The following is a 20,694-nucleotide window of genomic DNA, read 5'->3' as shown; positions in this document are numbered from 1 at the left end:
TATAATGACATAGTAAAAAGAAGATGACTTCTGGAAAAAACCATTTTTTCAGCTGCTTCATTATTAACGTATCCCTGCGGTTACAAGATGCCAAGGGAAGTTGTTACTGCTGAGCATTTGCAACTTGGACTAGCTGGTTGGAATTGATTATGCAATATAAAAGGAGAACTGTAGGGAACCAGTTCACATATTGATCCCCAAAGCATACTCATATGCATCCCAGTGGCTTCCTATGGTAGCCTGAGTGGATTTACTATTTTCATTATAAGACTGAGTGGTATGTGATGTTTGGAAATCTATTAAGGAGAGAGGCAGAAGGTTATTTGAATTATGAACTTGTGGTTAGCTGCATCAGACCCTATACAGTCTCAGAAAACAGTTTCCCTTTACTCTGGTGAAAAAATTATTAGTAAGAGAATAGGAAAATTATGTTCATTTCTGCAGGAAGGTGCTAAGTATGAATTGTCTACATTATATGTGACCTTGTAAGTTTATATTATATGTATATTAAAAAAATATGTTTCTTCACAGGTCAGCTTCTCCTTACCATGGCTTTACAATCATGAATCGACTTAACATGAAAAATTTAGTTGAACCCATCAACAAAGATCTGGAATTTCAGCTCCAAGACCCATTTCTTCTCTATAGAAATTCAAACTGTAAGTACTGATATATTTTAAACTTGCAATGTTCAAATTGTCAGGTCAGTTACCAAATGGTTTGCTCATTATTGCTGAAATGGGGAAAAATGTAGAGTTAGAGGGTACTTATCTGAAGTTAAGATTGAGACATATTGCCAGGAAAGAGTAGAAGGACATTTGGTCTGCATCTGACTGTGCTTGATTCTGACAATGAATGATGTGGAAGTTGTTTCAATCCTCAGCACTAACATCCTGAGCTGATGAGCAAAACCATTTAAATTTTAAATATTGGATTGTGATTTACAGTTAATCAGACAATAGTTTTTAACTGTTATGCCATTAAGTTCTCATGCAGTTGAGAACTGTCCTTTGATATGGAATTGTTTTCTAAATTGGGGTTCCAACTATATCATAGTTTTTCTGGATTCCTTTTAACAGTTTAACATGATCGATGTCAAAAAATAAACTACAGAAAATGACATTTCTAAGATTTACTAGAATTAAACTTCTCAGAAGTAACTTGATTTAAGAATATATTAAGATAACAGTTTACTGCACTTAAATTTAAAAAAAAAATAATTTAGAGAAAGTAGCCACCCTTGGGCTGCAGTTGATCCAGATTTCAAGCTTTGATGTTTCATGCTATTACATGTATTTAGACTTGTTACAAGCAAAAATTTGTAGTATTGAATAGTGTAGATTTCACCTTTCTGAAATGAACAAAGTTCACTACAGTTCTTGTATGCATTGTTCCAGAGTCGAGGGAAACGGTATTGAGCTTATCTAACAAGTGTGTATGTTGATTCCCAGTGCTGTTGTGGATTGTTCATCAGAAAATTGTCTGCTCTGGGGATCCCATTATCTTCAAAAATCTTCCCTGTGGCTAAAGGTGAAGTTTGTTGATGTCAAATTAAACAGCAAATTAAATGGCAATATTCCAGGTAGAATGCAAGAGTTTACAGTAGGGCATAAATTGGCAAAGAGGTGGCAGATTCAGTACCAAGACCAACGGTTGTAATGGAGTAGATATTAAGATTGATTCCAGATTGGCAAATTGCTAACAAACAGTACAAACTTAGGTTTATCTCAAAAAAAAGGAGAAATATAGAATGTTAATTTTCCTTGTTGTTATGACAAATGACCATTGATATTTTACAGTAAGTGACTGTTGTGGCATAGGCTGTAATGATTGGAAATGTTGCATTTTTATAGCATCTCTCATGACTTCAGGATGTCCCAAAGTGATTTACAGCTATTAGTACCTTTGAAGAAATGTAGTCACTATTGTAATGTAGGAATTGGTTAATTAGCTGAAGACAAAAGTGTGTGAAAGGGTGCATGGAAATGGGATTAGAATTGGAAGCTGCAGTTGGAACACTGTAATGGGCTGAATGATATCCTGTGTTGTAAATTCTATTTAATGACTTTTGCAAAGTTATTTAAGATACTGATTTATTTTATGAATTCAATTTGATTTAGAACATTTTTCTCATATGTAATATGGGTTCACTGTACCAAAATCAACATTGAGGGATATATGTGTAGTGCTGAATCACTGAGATCAATAGAACAAAAACAATGTGCTGAAGCTCATAATAGCTCAGATGGCAAGCCCACCACCTTCCCACCCACCCTGACCCGCTTCCCATAATATGCTAGGTGGGTGACAAAGCACCGGCCCCTTAAATGAATAATTAAAGGTCAATCAGGCTTGTTAGCAAGCCTATTGACCTGAATAATATGCTGCCCACACCATAATACAGTTGGCGTGGGCAGTTGGACGGGGTGGGCAGACTTTTTTAACCCCTAGATGAAAAAAGGGCAGGAAGGGAAGGTTGGGCAACTCATTTGGGAGGTGCCTTGTGCGCATCGGAGCAGCCCCCACCCCCCAAACAGGATGTCAACCACCCACTTGCATGCCACCTACCCTATAAAACTTTGCCCCTACACTCCCTTCCCCTGGGTTCTAGGATCCCTCCCCACCCTAAAACCCTGGGACTTGCCTATTCTGGACAGCCATGATCCTCGTAAGGCTTCTTCCTGCAATCCCGAAAGTGCCCACTACTGGCGCTGCCAGCCAATCAGATTGTTTTTTAGCCTACCCGCAGCGTGCTTCCTCATTGCATGTCTACTTCAGGCCGACTTTCCTTCCAGTGGACGGGAGAGAGGGTGAGCAGCCCCCACCCCCGCAACTCTTCCATCATTTGCACTCGAGCCATTAAAGGAATTAAAATTTTAACTGTAGTAAATTGGGACACCTGATTGAGAAACCCTGAAGTAAATACAATTCAAACAAGTTTGGAATTAATTACAGTTAAAAGCTAACTTGTATTTATTGTGCAAGGTCAGAGTTGATGGTTGGGCGGGTGGGGCGAGTAGAAAGCTTAAATAATGGGTGACCTGTTTCTGGACCTCTGGATAGAGCCAGAGTGTCTATCATTATCTCCATAAAAGAAGCAAAAGGCTAGCAATTTTGGGAAAGGGAGTCATAAGGCTCCATTAGAGAATGGAAATTATTTATATAGGTTATAGAATTCAAAGAATAGTTCGAAGGTAAAATAATTTGTTTACATTTCTGGTTGAATCATCCCAAGACGTATCATGTTGCCAAGATTAAGGGTGTAACCTTTGTTAGAAGGTTCTTTTGTTTAATTTAGCTGTGTGTGTTTTGGTGACAGAAGCAGGCAGTTCAGTTTTTGATTTCATGAGGGAAAAGGAGCTGGAAGGTTTGCTCTAGCTTGCAGCTAGTGGAAGAAACCTAGTGGTCCTCACAGAGCCTTGTGGCAGAAAGCAGTCAGCAAAGTTAGCTTGGAAAGCTAGGGAAAGGGAGTTAGATATCTGGCAGCAACCCGAACAAAGTTCTGAGGCATCCACAGTCATGAGGTCTATAAAGAAGAGTTGGAGGCTCACATAGCCAGAATCTAATGGAAGGATATACGTGGAAGCTTACTGAGGAGGAATATCTGTAATGCTAAGGAGACATAAAGTAAATTCTGGAGAACAGGTTGGTCCCAGGAGAGGTGAAGGAGCCTTCAAGATTTTGTAAGATAAAACTCTTGGTACAGGGGAGGGAAGTAAAAAGTAGAATTGAGTTTATGGCATTAGTCTTTATAAGCTGTAATGTTAAGTTAATAATACTTACTTTGTTTAATTCTTTTTGAAATGCAATAAAATTTATTTTTGTTTTAAAATATGAAATGTTGTGCCTTAGTTCTGTTGGTTAGTTGCTGGGTGTTTGGATTTCTTTAAATGTTAATGGCCTCTAACAGGATTGTAACAGTATTCAAAGGCATTAAATAGGTGAGTGGGTGGGTGATTAGTTGGTGAGTTTGAAGATTTTATTCCTCTAAATGGGGGCAATAGTTTAAACCAGTACTGGGCAGATATAAGTATTGTATTAAATTGATAGCTTAACTTCTTATAATTGATAGCTTAACTTCTTATAATTGATAGCTTAACTTCTTATAACTACAGATAACAGTTGAGTGATAGTTCTAAACTTGAAACCTAATTAGTTAAATAAAACGCAATAATGTGTTGCAGCTGTAGCATGTGGGGTCTGGTGGATACCTGTGTGATCCAGATCAACCACATCTGCAGTAATTGTCGGCAGCTCGCAGAACTTTTGGCTCAGAGCTGATAAGCTAGAGTCTGAGCTTCTGACACTGTGATGCATCAGGGATGGAGAAAGTTACCTGGATGCTTTGTTCCAGGGCAGCCACATCCCTTAGGCTAGGTACTTCTGATTTGGTTCGTGGTCAGGGACTGAGGGTATGACTGCAAGTGAGGCAGGTATGAGAACACAAGGTAGCAATGGAGGAGCCTCACCCTTTCAACTGTTCAACTGGTTTGATGTTCTTGCAGCTTGTGTGGAGAAGAGCAGGTACTGCAGGGAGGATGAGCAAACTGATCATAGCACCATAGTGGGGAGCCATTCAAATGGGGGAAGTAAAAAGGTATGTAGTTGTAATAGGGGACAGTATGGTTACGGGGATAGATACTGTTCTTTGCAACCAAGAGCATGAGTCCCAAAGGCCGTATTGCCTGCCCGGTGCCACCATGTTTCCTCAGGGCTGGGGAGAAATTTGGAGAAGGAGGAGAAGGATCCAGTTGTTGTGGTCCATGTGGGTGCCAATGACACAAGTAGGATTAAGAGAAAGGTTCTGCTGTGTGAGTATGAACAGCTAGGAACTAAACTAAAAAGCAGAACCACAAAGGTAATAATCTCGATTACTACCTGAGTCACGAGCAAATTGGCATAGGGCAAATAAGATCAGAGTTGAATGTGTGGCTCAAAGATTGGTGTGGGAGAAATGGGTTTTGATTCATGGGGCACTGGCACCAGTATTGGGGAAGGAGGGAGCTGTACTACTGGGATGGCCTTCACCAGAACTGCGCTGGGTCCAGTGAACTGGCAAATTGTATAAATAGAGCTCAAGAGAGGGGTTCAAACTAAATAGTTTGGGGGGGCAAGGGTTTAAATGAGGGGAGATATGGAAAGTTTAAAAAGAAAGGACCAGAGATTTGTGCAGGGTAGCGATTATAGTTAATGATAATCAGAATGTGACAGAAGGGACGAAGCATACAAACATAAGAATGTACTAGCAAATAAGTTCAGAGTCAGAAAAAACGGTAAAAAGATAGAATTAAAGGCTCTTTATCTGAATGCATGTAGCATTCGTAACAAGATGGATGAATTGATAGCACAAATAGAAATAAGTAAGTATGATATGATAGCCATTACAAAAGCATGGTTGCAAAGTGACCATGTCTTGAGACTTGAATATTCAAGGGTATTTGGCATTTTGGAAGGACAGGAGGAAAGAAAAGGAGGTAGGTAACTCTAAATAAAGGATGAGAGCAAAACAGTACTGAGAAATTATCTTGGTTTGTAGGATCAAGATGTAGTATCAGTTTGGGTGGAGATAAGAAATAGCAAAGGAAAGAAGTCACTGGTGGGAGTTGTTTATGGGTCCGCTAACAGTAGCTAAACTGTAGGACAGTGTAAATCAAGAAATAATGGGGTTTGTAAGAAAGTTACTGCAATAATAGCAGGAGATTTTAATCTTTATATAGATTGGACAAATCAAATTGACAAGGAGGATGAGTTCATAGAGTGTAGTCTTCGAATTATAAGTTTTGGAACCAACCAAAGAGCAGGCTATTTAAGACCTTATAGTGTGTAATGAGACAGGAATAAATAATGACCTCAGAGTAAAGGATCCATTCAGTAAGAGTAATCATACCATGATAGAATTTCACATTCAGTTTGAGGGTGAGGAATGTGGGTCTGAAACATGTGTCTTAAACTTAAATAAAAGGAATTACAAAGGTATGAAGTCAGAGTTAGAAGAGTCACTCCTTTTTAGCTCTGAAGAAGAGTCATATGGACTCAAAATGTTAACTCTGTTTCTCTCTCCACAGATGCTGTCAGACTTGCTGAGTTTTTCCAGCATTTTCTGTTTTTTATTAGTTAAGATTCTGAGGGGACTTGACATGATAGATGCTGAGAGGATGATTCCCTTCTTGGGGGAATCTAGAACTAGGGAGTATGATTTAAAAATAAGTGGCATCCTATTTAAGATGGAGATATGGAAGAATTTCTTCTGTGAGGGTTGTTACTGGAATTCTCTTCCACAGAGAGCAGTGGTGACTGAGTTAGACAGATTTTTAATTTGTAAGGGAATTGAGGGTTGTGGGGAACAGGTATGAATGTAGTGTTAAGGCCACAATCAGATCAGCCATGATCTTACTGAATGGTGGAGCAGGCTCGATGGGTCGAATGATTGGACCTCTGTCGCTTTGCTCTGACATTGATGTTGCAACATCTTGGTGATAAAATACTTTTTACAAGTATTACTCGGTTACCTATGGTGTGACCCACAAAGTAAGGAGTGCGTTTGTGATCCAGATAAATTATTGAAATGTACATATAAAACTTTGGTCAATCTGCAATAGCGAGTATGATATTTAACGTGGAGTCAAAGCATCATAGAATGTTTGCGAAACAGAAGGAGGCCATTTGGCCCATTGTCTGTGCTCACTCACCAAAGGAGCAATTTGCCTCTTGGCACTCGCTTGTGTTCTCCCAGTAGCCCTGCACCTTCCTCCTTTTCAGATAATAATCCAAGTTCCTCTTGGATGCCTCAATTATTCCTGCCTCCACCATACTCTCGGGCAGTGCATTCCAGATCCTAACCACTGGCTGCGTGGAAAAGGTTTTTCCTCATGTTGCCATTGCTTCTTTTGCCAATTACCTTAAATCTGTGTCTGCTCGTTCTCGATGCTTCCACCAATGGGAACAATTTCTCCCTATCTATCCTGTCCAGGTCCATCATGATTTTGAATACCTCTATTTTATCTCCTTTCAACCTTCTCTTTTGCAAGAAAAATAGTCCCAGCTTCTCCAATCTGTGTAACTGATGTTCCTCATCCCTGGAACCCTTTTTGTGAACTTTTTCTGCACTCTCTGTAATTCCTTCACATCCTTCCTAAAGAGTGGTGCCCAGAACTGAATGCAATGCTCTAGTTGATGCCAAGCCAGTGTTTTATACAAGTTTCACATAATTCCTTGTTTTTGTACTCTATGCAATTATTAATAGGATGCAGGATGCCATATGCTCTATTTACTGCTCTCTCAACCTGTCCTACCACCTTCAATGATTAATGCACATATACATCCAGGTCCCTCTGCCCCTGTGCCCTCTTTAGAATTATACCCTTTATTTTACATTGTCTACCTGCATTCTTCCTACCAAAATGAATCACTTCTTACTTTTCTGCATTAAATTTCATGTCGCTTGTCTGGCAATTCTACCAACCTGCCCATGTCCTTTTGAAGTTCTACACTATCCTCCTCACAGTTCACAATGCTTCAAGTTTTGTATGGTCTGCAAATTTTGAAATTGAGCCCTGTACACCAATTTCTAGGTCATTAATATAAATCAGGAAGAACAGGAGTCCTAACACCTGGGGAGCTCCTCTAGTCTGAAAGACAACCATTAACTTCTGTTTCCTGTCACTCAGCCAGTTTCATAACCATGGTGCTTCTATTCCTTTTATTCCATGTTTTGTCAGTGTTGGTTGTTTCATTCTTGTGGTGAAGCAACCTAGTGCCTTGATGGTTGACTTTTTAAAAATTCTTTGTCTTTGAGAACCTGTATTAATGGAAAAGCCTCTACTGATTTGGTTCCCAAAGCTGTTCCTTATCTAGATACAGTGAATGTTAAAGGCTAAACATGAGAAACATCTGTTTCAGAAATGCGTGGTATGAACATCTTATTTTTTGACCTGAGGAGGTTTTGGATGTGAAAAGGATATCCTGTTTATTATCGTTCTTTCATCGTGTTGCAAGCAGGGAGTGAATATCAAGTGTAGTCTTCAGGTAAAGCGGAATTGATGGATAATTGCTGCAGCACATGTAATCAAAATTCAGTTCCGATTTTAAAGTTATACATTCTCCTTATTTTTCTTGTTCCATTACATTGCCACCAGATTCAACACCTTCACTGGCAGGAAAGGCTAATCCCAGAGTAACAGATTTACATGAGTAGCTTGTATTACAATTGCAGATAAAGGACATCAAAATGGAAAAAAAGTTGAATACAATTGAATGCATAAAACTCTTAATTTTAGGAGATCAAGGAATGGGAAGTAGGGAAAATGGAAAAGAAGGAGAGATCTGTGATTAGATGGATGACAGGGAATGATTATATGACAAAAGTAATTTTTTGCAAGGCAAAATGTGATAATGAGAGAAATTAGAGAAACAAAAGTTGTTTTTAGAAGTCTTGGGAATGGTTACAACAGATTATCAGAGAAGAAGAGAAGCATGGGAAATTTGACAAAGTGGGAGAGGCTCTCATGGCCCAGGAATGTGATGGATGAAAAATGCTGATTGACTGCAAGGGTATAGAGCTGCCCGCTGGTCATGTACCAATAGGGGTATTCCCATTGCAAGCACCAGCCACCTCCCTTATTTCTGATTCTATATTCCTGTGCAACCATTCTACGTTACCAGCACCTGGTGTCCAAGAGAAAATGGGAGCTGTGGTCAAGGTCTGACCACATTCGATTTTAATTCATTTAAATTTTAAATGTGTTCCCTAGTTTTTTGTAAAATTCTGAAAACCTTTGAGCAGTTAGCGCTAGAGGGAAAATTATTCTTCGTGATATCCGATTAAGCAGTACTGATGTGTCTTGGAAAATTAGGTCTTTTGCACATGCTCAGATTGCACAAAACAAATTAAGCTTCTTATGCTGGGTAAAGATATCAACCTAAAGCTCCAGCTCCTGAGAGTGGCTGAGGCCTTCAAGTAAAAACTTTTGTGCTTTTTAACGCATTCGCTAAAGACCAGTCTTAGGATTGATTTTACCACATTACTGTGAAGTCATTTTGAATTAGAAACTTCAATTACTGGGGTAGTGGATGAAGCAACCTTTTCAGAACACAGTTTGTGAGAACTGTGGGAACTTAGTGACCAAATATTGCGATCAGCATGATGAACTTAACATGAACATTTGTCATTATAAATGTAAACAGTTTAAAACAGAAAAAACCTGGCACAGAAAGTGTAACAAAAACATATTGTAGTCAGAAGGGAGATTTTTAATATGCTATCTATTACTAGGAATTAATTTCATATTAATTCACAGGCATTAACTCCACTGTTGCTGCCAATTAAGAAAAATCAAAAAACCTGTCAAATTGATTCTTCCTCTCCCTTTTCCCCCCAAACAAAGCTATGCTAGAAATCACAGGATACACACAGGAAACAAATATCCTCTTCATTAACCCTAACAATAACACAGCTTTGATAATATTTTTGAAGTCTGCTCCTAACAAACTTTACACACACAACCAAATTTACATACTTCATTATTTTGTTGAATTGTGAAATATTTCTCTCATTTAATAGAAGGGAGAAAATAATGCCGTATGCCAAATGGACACGTTTTTTCCCATTGTGATTTTGCAGCTTCAAGTTCTAATCTTATTTGTTCCATTCCTTTTAGCTATCCATTTTCAATGGTTTCATGTTGTGTCGGTCAACAAAACTGATCACTGCAATTATCCTCAATTCATCACCCATTTCAGTGAATTATTTGATATCTAGTTAATTTTCTGCTGATGATTTAAGAGTGTCCAACAGGGAGCAGAGGTTAGGAGTATTGACTGAGAACGAGACACCTAAACTAGAGAGAGAGAGAGAACACAAGAGGTTGTAGAATAGCCTAGAATCAATGGTAGTGCGTATTTGGCGAAGAACAGGCTGTTGAATCTTGGAGATAGCTCCTATGCTTTTAGCTGCTCTACAGCCTTTGAAGTAATTAGTCAAGAAAAAGCCACAGGATTTTCTCAAAGAAGCTGAAAGCCAGTCAGCAACAATCAGTGAAAGTGTTTGAGGAAACTTCTGTAGTGTACCCCCATCCCAGTATCTGAAAAACATAGGTCCGGATCTTCCGAGGAACGGCAGTTATTGTTGGATTGCTGCTCTGCTTGAACTTTCCCTTGCCTCGACGCTGCTCCACGTTTCTTGCTGGGTCTTCCGAGCCTGGCTTCCCCAGAAATGTGGAGTGCAGCATCCCTCGGAAAACGCCATTGGATCACAGTAGAGTGGGGGGAAGCCCCCTTTGTACAACACCAGCTGAGTATGGCAAGTTTAAAGGTCTGAAGTGAATGTTAGTGAATGGGTGAGTGGATGAATGAGTGAATGGATAGGGTGGGCAGCTGGGTGAGATGGCAGGTGTATAGGTGGGTCAGGTGCTCATCATGTCAGGTATGGGATAATAGCTGGTGTTGGGGGGTAGTTTGGTCTGGTTGGGGAGTAGTCTGGTCTGGCTGGGGAGTTGTCAGGATTTCAGGAGGGGTAGCCGGGAGTCGGTGTGAGTGATTGGGGTGTCAGTTAGGTAGTAACCTAAATTTTAGACTAGGTTTTAACTTGTCTAACATTTTCTGGGTAACTATCCAGGTAAGTAATGTGGAACTGTCTGAAGTCTCTGACTCTAACTCGGAGCCAGATATGTTCATGGAGGGTTCCAGGAAGCAGGGGAGTTGCCCGTTGGAGGTTCAAACCTCCCGGGCCGTTCCCACTGTGGTCAGTATGTCAGGACTTGCACGGGGTCCCAACATGCACGTTGGGCGATAGTTCCAGTCTCTGATAATTGTGAGACCGGAAGATCTAGACCATAATGTACAGCAGACTCTAAAAGATAAGGAGAGTAACATTACATTAAAGGCTTTTAAGTAGAATCTCTAAATGCTGCACAACTTGAGTGGGGGGTTGAGGGGTATGTAACTGCTATATTCCTACCATAATGCCATCTTAAAGCATCACAGGTAAATATGATATATAAGATTTTCAAGTAGAAAGTTGGGAGGATGTAGCAAATTTAATAATATAAAGTTTCTGCTTCCCCTGAGAAAAAGTCAAATTATCATGAATAGAGTTGGACCTTTCCCAATCACGATTTACTTAGAGCTCTGTCTTTACACAATCGTGCTAGAGAATTGTCAGGCAACAATCATGTCCAACAAGAAAAGAACCCAACTAGCCCCCACAATCTTCAATGACATGACTGACCCGGAATTCTTCACCGTCGGTATTTTTGGGGCTGCCATTGACCAGAAGTTTAAGTTAAACACTGGTCTGGAAATTTGGCTGCTCTGCCCCCACCTTACAACTGTCCTGAGATACTGGACCCCTGTTAGTGTTATTTGCAAATATTATCAAATTAAGAGGATAAAAATAATAAATGTAGCCAATAGTGTAATCTAAAGGAAGATTAATTTTTCTAAATAAGCATGGAACATTGTTGAAAAATACAATTTATTTGCATTGATGCAGGGAGAGTCTTATTCCTCCTAACTGAAATGATGAAACTTGATTATCCTTTTCAATGGCCCCATAATATAGAACAAAATGATTTTGAGTAGATAGCTGTTAACTGCAGTCTCCCCCACCCCCAACCACCCCCTGCCTTTGAGGTCCTGTCTGTCCACTCAGATGGATCTGAAAGGTCCCATGGCACTATTCATCGACTGTAAAGTGCTTTGGGATGCCTGAGTTCATCAAAGATTCAATATAAATACAAGTTTTTTCCTTTTGCTTTTTACTTTGCCCTCGTTCGTTCCCACTCTGACCTCTCTTGTCATTATCTTGAAATAATATTTTAATGAAGTTCAACACAAATTTCAAAAACATTCTTTATCCTAGGCACCCAGCAAATCTGCACATTGACCAGTAATTTCAGTTATCTTATCATTTTCAAATCTCGTTTAATTCCCTAAGGTTGTATATTTCTCCTTAATGTTTCTGTTCTTCACTTAATATTTCTCTTCAGAAATCCTTCATAGAACATGCATCATGGAAGGAAGCCATTTGCACCATTATGTTTGTGCCAGCTCTTTGAAAGAGCTATCCAAGTGGTCACACTCCTTTGATCTTTCCCCCATGGTCCTGCAAAACCCTCCTTTTCAAGTCTTCCAATTCTTTTTCAAAAGTTACTGTTGAATCTGCTTTCCACCACCTTTTCAGTACAGCAACCAAACCATAACAACTTACTGCATTTTTAACAAAAAAAACCTCCTTTTCTGCTCCCCTCGATGACTCCTGACTCTCTCTTCCCCCCCCGCCCCCCCCGAGATATTTTTGTCAGTTATTTCAAATGTGGGTCTTCTGATTGCTGACCCTTCTGCCAATGGAAACAGTTTATTCTTACTCATTCGAAACTTCATAGTTTTGAGCATCGCTATTATATCTGCTCTTAAACTTTTCTACTCAAAGGAGAAAAATCTCAGCTTCTCACATCTTGCCACATAACTGAAGTACCTCATCTTTGATACCTTTCTGGTAAATATCCTCACCAACTCTCTAAGACCTTGACATCCTTCCTTAAATGTGGTTCCCAGAATTGAACATACTATTCCAAATGAGTTATAATTCTTTATAAAGACTTGGCATAACTAGGACCCATGCAGGTACCCATTGCAATGGAAGAGGAGGCTCCACAAATATCCCAATCCTCAATGGTGCGGGAGCCCAGCACATAAGGCTGAACCATTTGCAACAATCTTCAGCCATAAGTGCCAAGTGGATGATCCATCTCTGCCTCCTCTGGAGGTCCCCAGCATCACAGCTGCCAATCCTCAGCCAATTCAATTCACGCCACATGATATCAAGAAATGGCTGAAGGCACTCATTACTGCAAAGCCAATTGGCCATGACAGCATTCTAGCACTAGTACTGAAGACTTCTGCTCCAGAACTAACTGTGCCCCAAACAAATCTGTTCCAGCACAGCTACAACACTGGCATCTACCCGTCAATATAGAAAATTGCCCAGGTATGTCACACAAAGCAAGACAAATCCAACACGGCCAGCATTTGACTGAGTGTAGCATCAAGGAGCCCTAGCAAAACTGGAATCAATAGGTATCAGGGGGAAAACTCTCTGCTGGTTGCAGTTATACCTAGCACAAAGGAAGATGGTTGTGATTGTTGGAGGTCAATCATCTCAGTCCCGGGACATCGCTGAAGGAGTTCCTCATGGTAGTGTCCCTGGCCCAACCATCTTCAGCTGCTTCATCAATTACCTTCCTTCCATTGTAAGGTCTGAAGTGGGAATATTCGCTGATGATTGTACAATTTGTGACTCTTCAGATACTGAAGCAGTCCATGTCCAAATGCAGCAAGACCTGGACCTTTTCCAGGCTTGGACTGACAAATGGCAAGTAACATTGGTGCTACACATGTGCATCTCTAATGACCATCTCCAACCAGAGAGAATCTAGCCATCCTCCCTTGACATTCAATGGCATTACCATTGCTGAGTTCCCCCATTATCAACATCCTGGGGATTACCACTGACCAGAAAATGAACTGGACCAGCCATATGAATATTGTGGTTACAAGAGCAGGACAGAGGCTAGGAATCCTGTGGCAAGCAACTCACCTACTGATTCCCCAAAGCCTGCCTACCACTTACAAGGCACAAGTCAGGAGCGCATTGGAATACTCTCCATTTTCCTGGATGAGTGCAGCTCCAGTACACTCGAAGCTTGACACCATCCAAGATAAAGCAGCCCACTTGATTGGTGCACCATCCAATACCTTCAACATCTACTGCTTCCACCACTGACACACAGTGGCAGCAGCATTCACCATCTACAAGATGCACTGCAGGAACTCACCGAGGCTCCTTAGCACATTCTGAACCCATGATCGCTACCATCTAGAAGGACAAGGGCAGCAGACATATGGGGACACCACCACGTGGACATTCCCCTCCAAGCCACTCACCATCCTGACTTGGAAATATATCATCGTTCCTTCACTGCCGCTAGGTCAAAATTCTGGAACTGCCCTTCTAACAGTACTGTGGGTGTACTTACACCACATGGACTGCAGCGTTTCAAGAAGGTAGCTCACCACCTTCTCAAGGGCAATTAGGGATGGGCAATAAATGCTGGCCTAGCCAGTGATGCCCGCATCCCATGAATGAATAAAAAACAGCACCTTGTAGTTAGAGGAAGTGAGTGAAGTTGAAGGAAAAGTTGTTCTCACGCTGAACAACTTCAGCCAGAGAGGGGAGGAGGAGGAGGATGGCAATAGATGGTGATTGGTTGTACCTCCTTTTAAGGAAAAAGCAGAGAGCTCTCATACTGACCTGGTGGGGGATGGAGGTCATCGAGGTCTATAGCACAGAAAAATGCCCTTCCTCCCATTGAGTCTGTGCTGGTCAAAGAAGTACCTAACTATTCTAATCCCATTTTTCATCACTAGGCCCATAGCCTTGTATGCCATGGCATCGCAAGTGCACACCCAAACACTTCTTAAATGTTATGAGGGTTTCTGCCTCTACCACCCTTTCAGGCAGTGAATTCCAGATTCCCACCACCCTCTGGGTGAAAAAACTTTTCCTCACATTCCCTCTAAACCTCCTGCCCCTTACCTTAAATCTATGCCCCCTTGTTATTGATTTCCACCCCCCCCAAACCAAGGGGAAAAGTTCCTTCCTCTCTACCCTATCTATGCCCCTCATAATTTTATACACCTCAATCATGTGCCCCCTCAATCTCCTCTGCTCCAGGGAAAATAACCCCAGTCTATCCAATCTCTCCTCATAACTAAAACTCTCCCGTCTAGGCAACATTGTGGTAAATCTCCTCTGCACTCTCCCTCGTGCAATCACATCCTTCCTATAATGCGGATTCCAGAACTGCACGCAATAGTCTAGCTGTGGCCTAACCAGCGTTTTATACAGTTCCAGCATAATCTCCCTGCTTTCATATTCTATGCCACGGCTAACAAAGGCAAATATCCCATATGCCGCCTTAACCATCTTATCTACGGGTCCCGCTATCTTAAGGGACCGCTGGACATGCACATCTCGGTCTCTCTGATCCTCGGTACTTCCCAGGGTCCTACCATTCATCGTGTATTCCCTTGCCTTGTTTGTCCTGCCCAAATGCATCACCTCACACTTAATCCGGATTAAATTCCATTTGCCAACGATCAGCTCATCTGATCTATATCCTGTCTATATCCTCCTGTAATCTAAGGCAATCCTCCTCACTATTTACCACCCCAACAATTTTTGTCTGATCCCTGTGGAACCCCACTGGACACAGGCATCCAGTCACAAAAACATCCCTCGACCATCACCCTCTGCTTCCTGCCACTCAGCCAATTCTGGATCCAATTTGCCAAATTACCTTGGATCACATGGGCTCTTATCTTCGTTATCAGTCTCCCATGTGGGACCTTATCAAAAGCCTTACTGAAGTCCAAGTAGACTACGTCAAATGCATTGCCCTCATCTACACACCTGGTCACCTCTTTGGAAAATTCAATCAAATTGGTTAGACATAACTTCCCCTTAAAAAAAACCATGCTGGTTGCCCTTGATTAATCCCTGCCACTCCAAGTGTAGATTAATTCTGTCCCTCAGAATTGCTTCCAATAGTTTCCTCACCATTGAGGTTAGACTGACAGGCCTGTAGTTCCCTGGTTTATCTCTTCCTCCTTTCATGAATAACAGTACCACATTGGCTGTCCTCCAGTCCTCTGGCGCACCTCCTGTGGCCAGAGAGGTATTGAAAATTATTGCCAACACCCCTGCTATCTCCTCCCTTGCCTCACTCAACATCCTGGGATACGTTTTAGCCAGGCCTGGAGATTTATCTACTTTTAAGCCTGCCAGACCATTTGGAACCTCCTCCCTTCCTATGTTAATTTCTTTAGGTGCAGAGGGATTGAATGTTCATGGTGGAAAGAAGACAGTTTGGGCCAGGAAATTGTTAAATTGACAGGGGGTATTGAAAGAGTCATGAATATAGTTGGGATGAGACTGGGCAAGGGGAGAGAAAAAGAGTTGAGATAGAAAGAACTCCATTCAGTGGGACAGGAACAGGCTGAAACTGCGCATGTCCACACGTGTGTATGTATAAGGTGCCAACCCATTCATTCCCCTTAATATGTAATCTCTGTTCTGGGACCAATCATTTCTGCACTTTCTACGGGTTTCCCCATTCTGAAAAAACATGCTACTTCTGGCTATGCTCTGATCTCATTGTTCAATAACACCATTAAGTAAGTCTTTGCTTAACATCAACTCATTTAATGTTGTTTTGCTTTAATGTCCTTAATATATTGACAGCAGGTCCGTTTAACATTACCAGTTTCACTTTAATGTAATTTGCCACAGACTTCCTCTTCTGTGGCCTGACTGCTCTCACGATTTCTCCTGCAGTGCTTCCACCCTCGCCCTCAGTCCCTCTTGGTCCCGCTGCCCCCCTTGCCAAGGCTGACCTTGCCGACTCTCCCCACCCCCCAGCTTCCGCATTTGTCAGCTCCACGGTCTTGCTAAATGAACCCCCCACCCCCAACCCCCAACCCTTGCCTTCCTGCCTTGCTGACTTCTCCCCCTCCTCTAAATCCAGGACTGGTCGACTCACCCCCGCCCCCAACCCCTTGCTGACTCCACCCCTTGCCTCCCAGCCTTCTGTTCTTACCTCAGTCCTCAGGATTTGTTCTTCAGTGGCTCCCAATTCCTGCTTCTGGTTTCCCTCCTGAACTCGCACCAAGTTCTGGGCTCTATCTAGTGGCTGAAGTTGGTTAGAGTAGGTAGCCAGGACTTTTGCTGCTAACTGCATCAACCAACTTCTGCCATTAGGTGGAGCATGGTCAATCTAAAGGTACTCTGCACTTGGGTGAGTACTGTAAATTTTTAAAATAATTTCATTTGTATATTGTATTTTTATATTTAGAGCTGTATTTTATTTTCAAGTTATTTCAGCTAGGAATGCACAGTGCCACACACGTATGGTACAGTATTTCAACCAGTACATTGTTTTTTTCCAGGCGAAAAATGGCGGAAGGAACCTAACTCTAGCTTTAACATTGATTCCTATGGGAATCCGTGATTCATTTAAAGTCACTTCACTTAAAGTTATGATTTTCAGCAATGCAATCTGAACTTTAAGGGAGGACCTACTATAATTAATTGAAGGCAAATGTATGCAGGCCAGTGGTAAAGTGATAATCTGATTTCATCCATGAATTTTATAGTATCCATCACAGCTTCTATTATATAATGATTGCCCAACACATTATGATCTTTCTATTCAATAAAAAAAGTATGCTTTTATTTGAGTAAAACAAGTAGGTTACTTGCATACCGGATACAGGCTCAAGCCATTAAACAGTAATCATGCCAAGATCAAACTCAAAGTTGTCCAGACATTCTCAATTACCAATTTTAGATTCTCAACTCACTTCTGTTTTAATTTCCAGCTTATCATTATGAATACAATTCTTTTATAAATTCAAATTCTTTGTCTGATCCGAGTACTTAGTTTCCTCTGAATTAGCATTGAAATAAATATTTGGTCAGAGGTACAGCAACCAACATGGTAAAGACATTGCATTTCAGTGATTTTCTTATAAACTTATCCAAGGTAATTATTTCTTTTGAGGGTAATTTACCCAATATAATGAAACCCGTTTGCTATTTCAAGGTGCTCTTTGGTTTGAAAATTTGTAGAATGCCAACATAAAGCATTTAAATATCTATGTTGTAGTTCATTTCAAACCAGTCTACACAAATGTTTCTTGTGGCACTAACAAATCTTAAGTACATGTTCTGGTCTAATTGTTCAAATGGAAATGAAAAGTGGGGCCTGAAAGTAAGGGAACTTTTAAAAATACGTTTCATTGTTAGCAAATGAGGACATTTTTCATGATTGGAACTTTATAAAAATCACAGAATACTTCCTATCAGTGAACCAAGAGTTATTTTGTAAAATAAGTTTTTTTTTTGTTGCTGTTCTCCTGATGGTTTAATTTTTGTTTTTCCTCTTGTGATTTTCTTCCCATAGCAAGATATTGGAAGAGTGTGACTAATATCTAGTTCATTGGTCATGTTAATATTTTAGAGGTCATGTTAATATCTTAGAGGTAATTTTATAGTTGTGGGAAGATTAAAGTTAAACCATAGAAAATGGGATAAATGCAACTAAAGCAGCTTGGATTCTGTTGCATTTAAACGGTTAGGGCCATGTTGACTAAAGGTGTTAATAACTAGAAAACCAAGATCTTAAAACAGCAGGTGGGCTAACTTAGGTGGAGATATGATGTCTAGACTGCTTGCAAAGTGCTGTCCAGAGAGATGTTTTAGGAGTTAGAACTAAATTACTTTAAAAGCATTCAGTGAACCCTCAAAGGTTACATCAGTATAGAGATGGGTAGAGCTTAAGAAGGTTCCCGGGTTTCAATTTATCTGTGTGTTTGCTGGTAGAGGGCGTTGGTTGCACTTTGGACCTTATGTGGTTTGCATCTCACAGAGGACCCCTGGGAGATGTTAGCAGTCTCCAGACAGTTAGAGCTCAGAGAAGCACTTTGTTGCAGCCAGGAGACTGGAGTTTGGAGCAGCCTAGGGCGGTGGCAGCTTAGTGAAGCTAGCGGTCTGTGAAAGAGCTAGAATTATGCTGATAAATTAGAGGCAGGAGTGCAGCTTTGGAAATCCTGTGGAACACCGTCTCAGAAGGGATTCTGTTATAGTTCCATTGGGAGGTGAGCAGTCATTGTGGCAGTCCAAGATAAAGCGGCTTGAGAGGGAATTCAGAGGCCAGATCTTTGAAAGTGAGGAGCTGAAATCCCTCATGAGGGAGACAGTTTTAACGAGGTTGTGTGACTCTCAGTGGTCACTGATGTCTCGGTGGATTGCTGAAAAATCTGTGGGGATTTGTCTCGGTCACATCTGCCATCTAATATGCAGCATAGGACCACAGTTTGCCTGTTAATTCATATTTACCTCATGTTAAGTCTAAATGTTAGACTATGAGATAGATGTTGTAAATTTTTTTAACCTTTCTGGCTTTGTATAATAAAATGTATTTTGTTTGTTTAAAACTGTGGAATCTTGTGGCTTTATTCTCCTAATGGGTAACTGGGTTTTCAAACTTTGTCCACTTTAAATAAAAAGTTACTGCTCCCTAACTGGATTGTAACAAAAGCACAGTCCTTTGGCTCAGTGGTAGTACTCTTGCCTCTAAGTCAAAAATTTGTGGATTCAGACACGCTCCAGAGACTGGAACACGTGTTATTTCAGTGCAGTTCTCAGAGTCTTGCACTGTTGCAGATGCCACCTTTTAGGTGAAATTTTAAACCAAGATGCTCTTCTCACATGAATGTAAAAGATTCCAAAGCATTATTTGAAGAGCGTTGTCCTGGTCAACACTGTTCCCACCCATCACCTAGGAAATAGATTATCTGATCATTTACTTCTCTGCTGTTTGTGTGACCTTGCTGTGCACAAATTGGCTGCTGTGTTTCCTACGTTGCAACAGTGAATACTGTTCAAGAGCGCTTCATTGGCTTTGGGATGTCCTGTAATCATGAAAGGCACCATATAAATGCAGGTTTTTTTATTTCTTTCAATTTGGATTATTGTTTATCCGAAATGTATGCTCTAACTGACTGTAACGTATACAAAATTAAGATAACTTGTTCAAGAAGCGTCTTTCCACAGTGAAAGTCCCTAGTCTGATTATCCCAGGTTTAAATAAGAAACCTGAATAGGAAACTTTCATTTGTGAACCTGCAAACAGGCAAAGAAGGTACAGTTTATATTGGAGGTGCCAAAGAATGCTATGGCTGTTTTCCTGCTCTGAAGTGCAATAATGTCCCAATTATAAAAGGAAGGATATTAATGTTTAAAAACAAGATTAATTTTCCAATTGTAAGTCGTCATTTTATTGAAATCTAACCCCATTTCTTTTATCTTGCCACTTTTTGTAGCCAAAGTTTCATAATTTTGGTTTTAAAAAAAATGCATAGCAGGAAGGATTTAAAGTTAAATCTGAACCAGTTGCAATGTGGTGATGGTTATTTATAGCATTGAAGTGTCTCAAATCTTAAATGTCCTATTTGCACAGGTGTTAGAAAAATAATTGTTTACACAGGTGATATACAGATAAGAACAGTGTTTTCCTTCTTTCTTTTAATTAGGAAATAACTTCATTGTGATTTATAATATTGAAGAGCAAGCTTTGATAACTTTTTGAGACAAGACATTGGCTGTTTCTATGTCCAGCATTAGGATTTGGAAGATGTGATGACTTTGGGATTCTTTATACTTTAAGATACTTTGTTTAATTAATTAATCTTGGTTAAATTGGGTGGAATGAGGGTAGAGCACTAATTTGAGTTGCTTCATCAGATATGGTAAAGATGTGCTATTAATAAGTGTTTATACCTATCACTGACTAAGTAAACAATCATGAAAAATGATTGTTTTTGAAAACCCATTTTATGTTGTCCTAAATATGCATAAACCTATTCGGAAAAATTCTCTCCTTGAATGTTACCAGCAATAACATTTTTATCAGCTTTGCCACATGATTCCTGTAGCAAAATAAAGATCATTGACATTATTAATCTTGATTCAAAGTATGTAATCCTACTCTCTTTTTATTGGGACATAGACAGAAGTAAGCCTTGCTGCATCTTTAAGCTTCCTTGCCCAACTTTGTTCAATAACTTAACAACTGG

The 20,694-nt window shown here is 40.4% G+C and overlaps 1 protein-coding gene across 2 annotated transcripts in view; it reads left to right on the top strand.

The window, feature by feature from the left end:
* The window catches only part of dcp1a (decapping mRNA 1A), a 72,653-nt gene that overhangs the window by 18,587 nt on the left and 33,372 nt on the right, over nucleotides 1–20,694 (top strand). For both annotated transcript variants that reach the window (XR_005943569.1, XM_041192018.1), the window contains exon 3: nucleotides 532–659. Coding sequence is in view for 1 of the 2 variants with exons in the window: in XM_041192018.1 (XP_041047952.1) it covers nucleotides 532–659 (128 nt within the window). In the remaining variant the exon portion in view is untranslated. The remainder of the gene's footprint in view (nucleotides 1–531; nucleotides 660–20,694) is intronic.

This window comes from Carcharodon carcharias, chromosome 7, assembly GCF_017639515.1.
Source record: "Carcharodon carcharias isolate sCarCar2 chromosome 7, sCarCar2.pri, whole genome shotgun sequence".
NCBI classification, from domain to species: domain Eukaryota; kingdom Metazoa; phylum Chordata; class Chondrichthyes; order Lamniformes; family Lamnidae; genus Carcharodon; species Carcharodon carcharias.
This window is presented reverse-complemented; position numbering and strand designations above follow the sequence as displayed.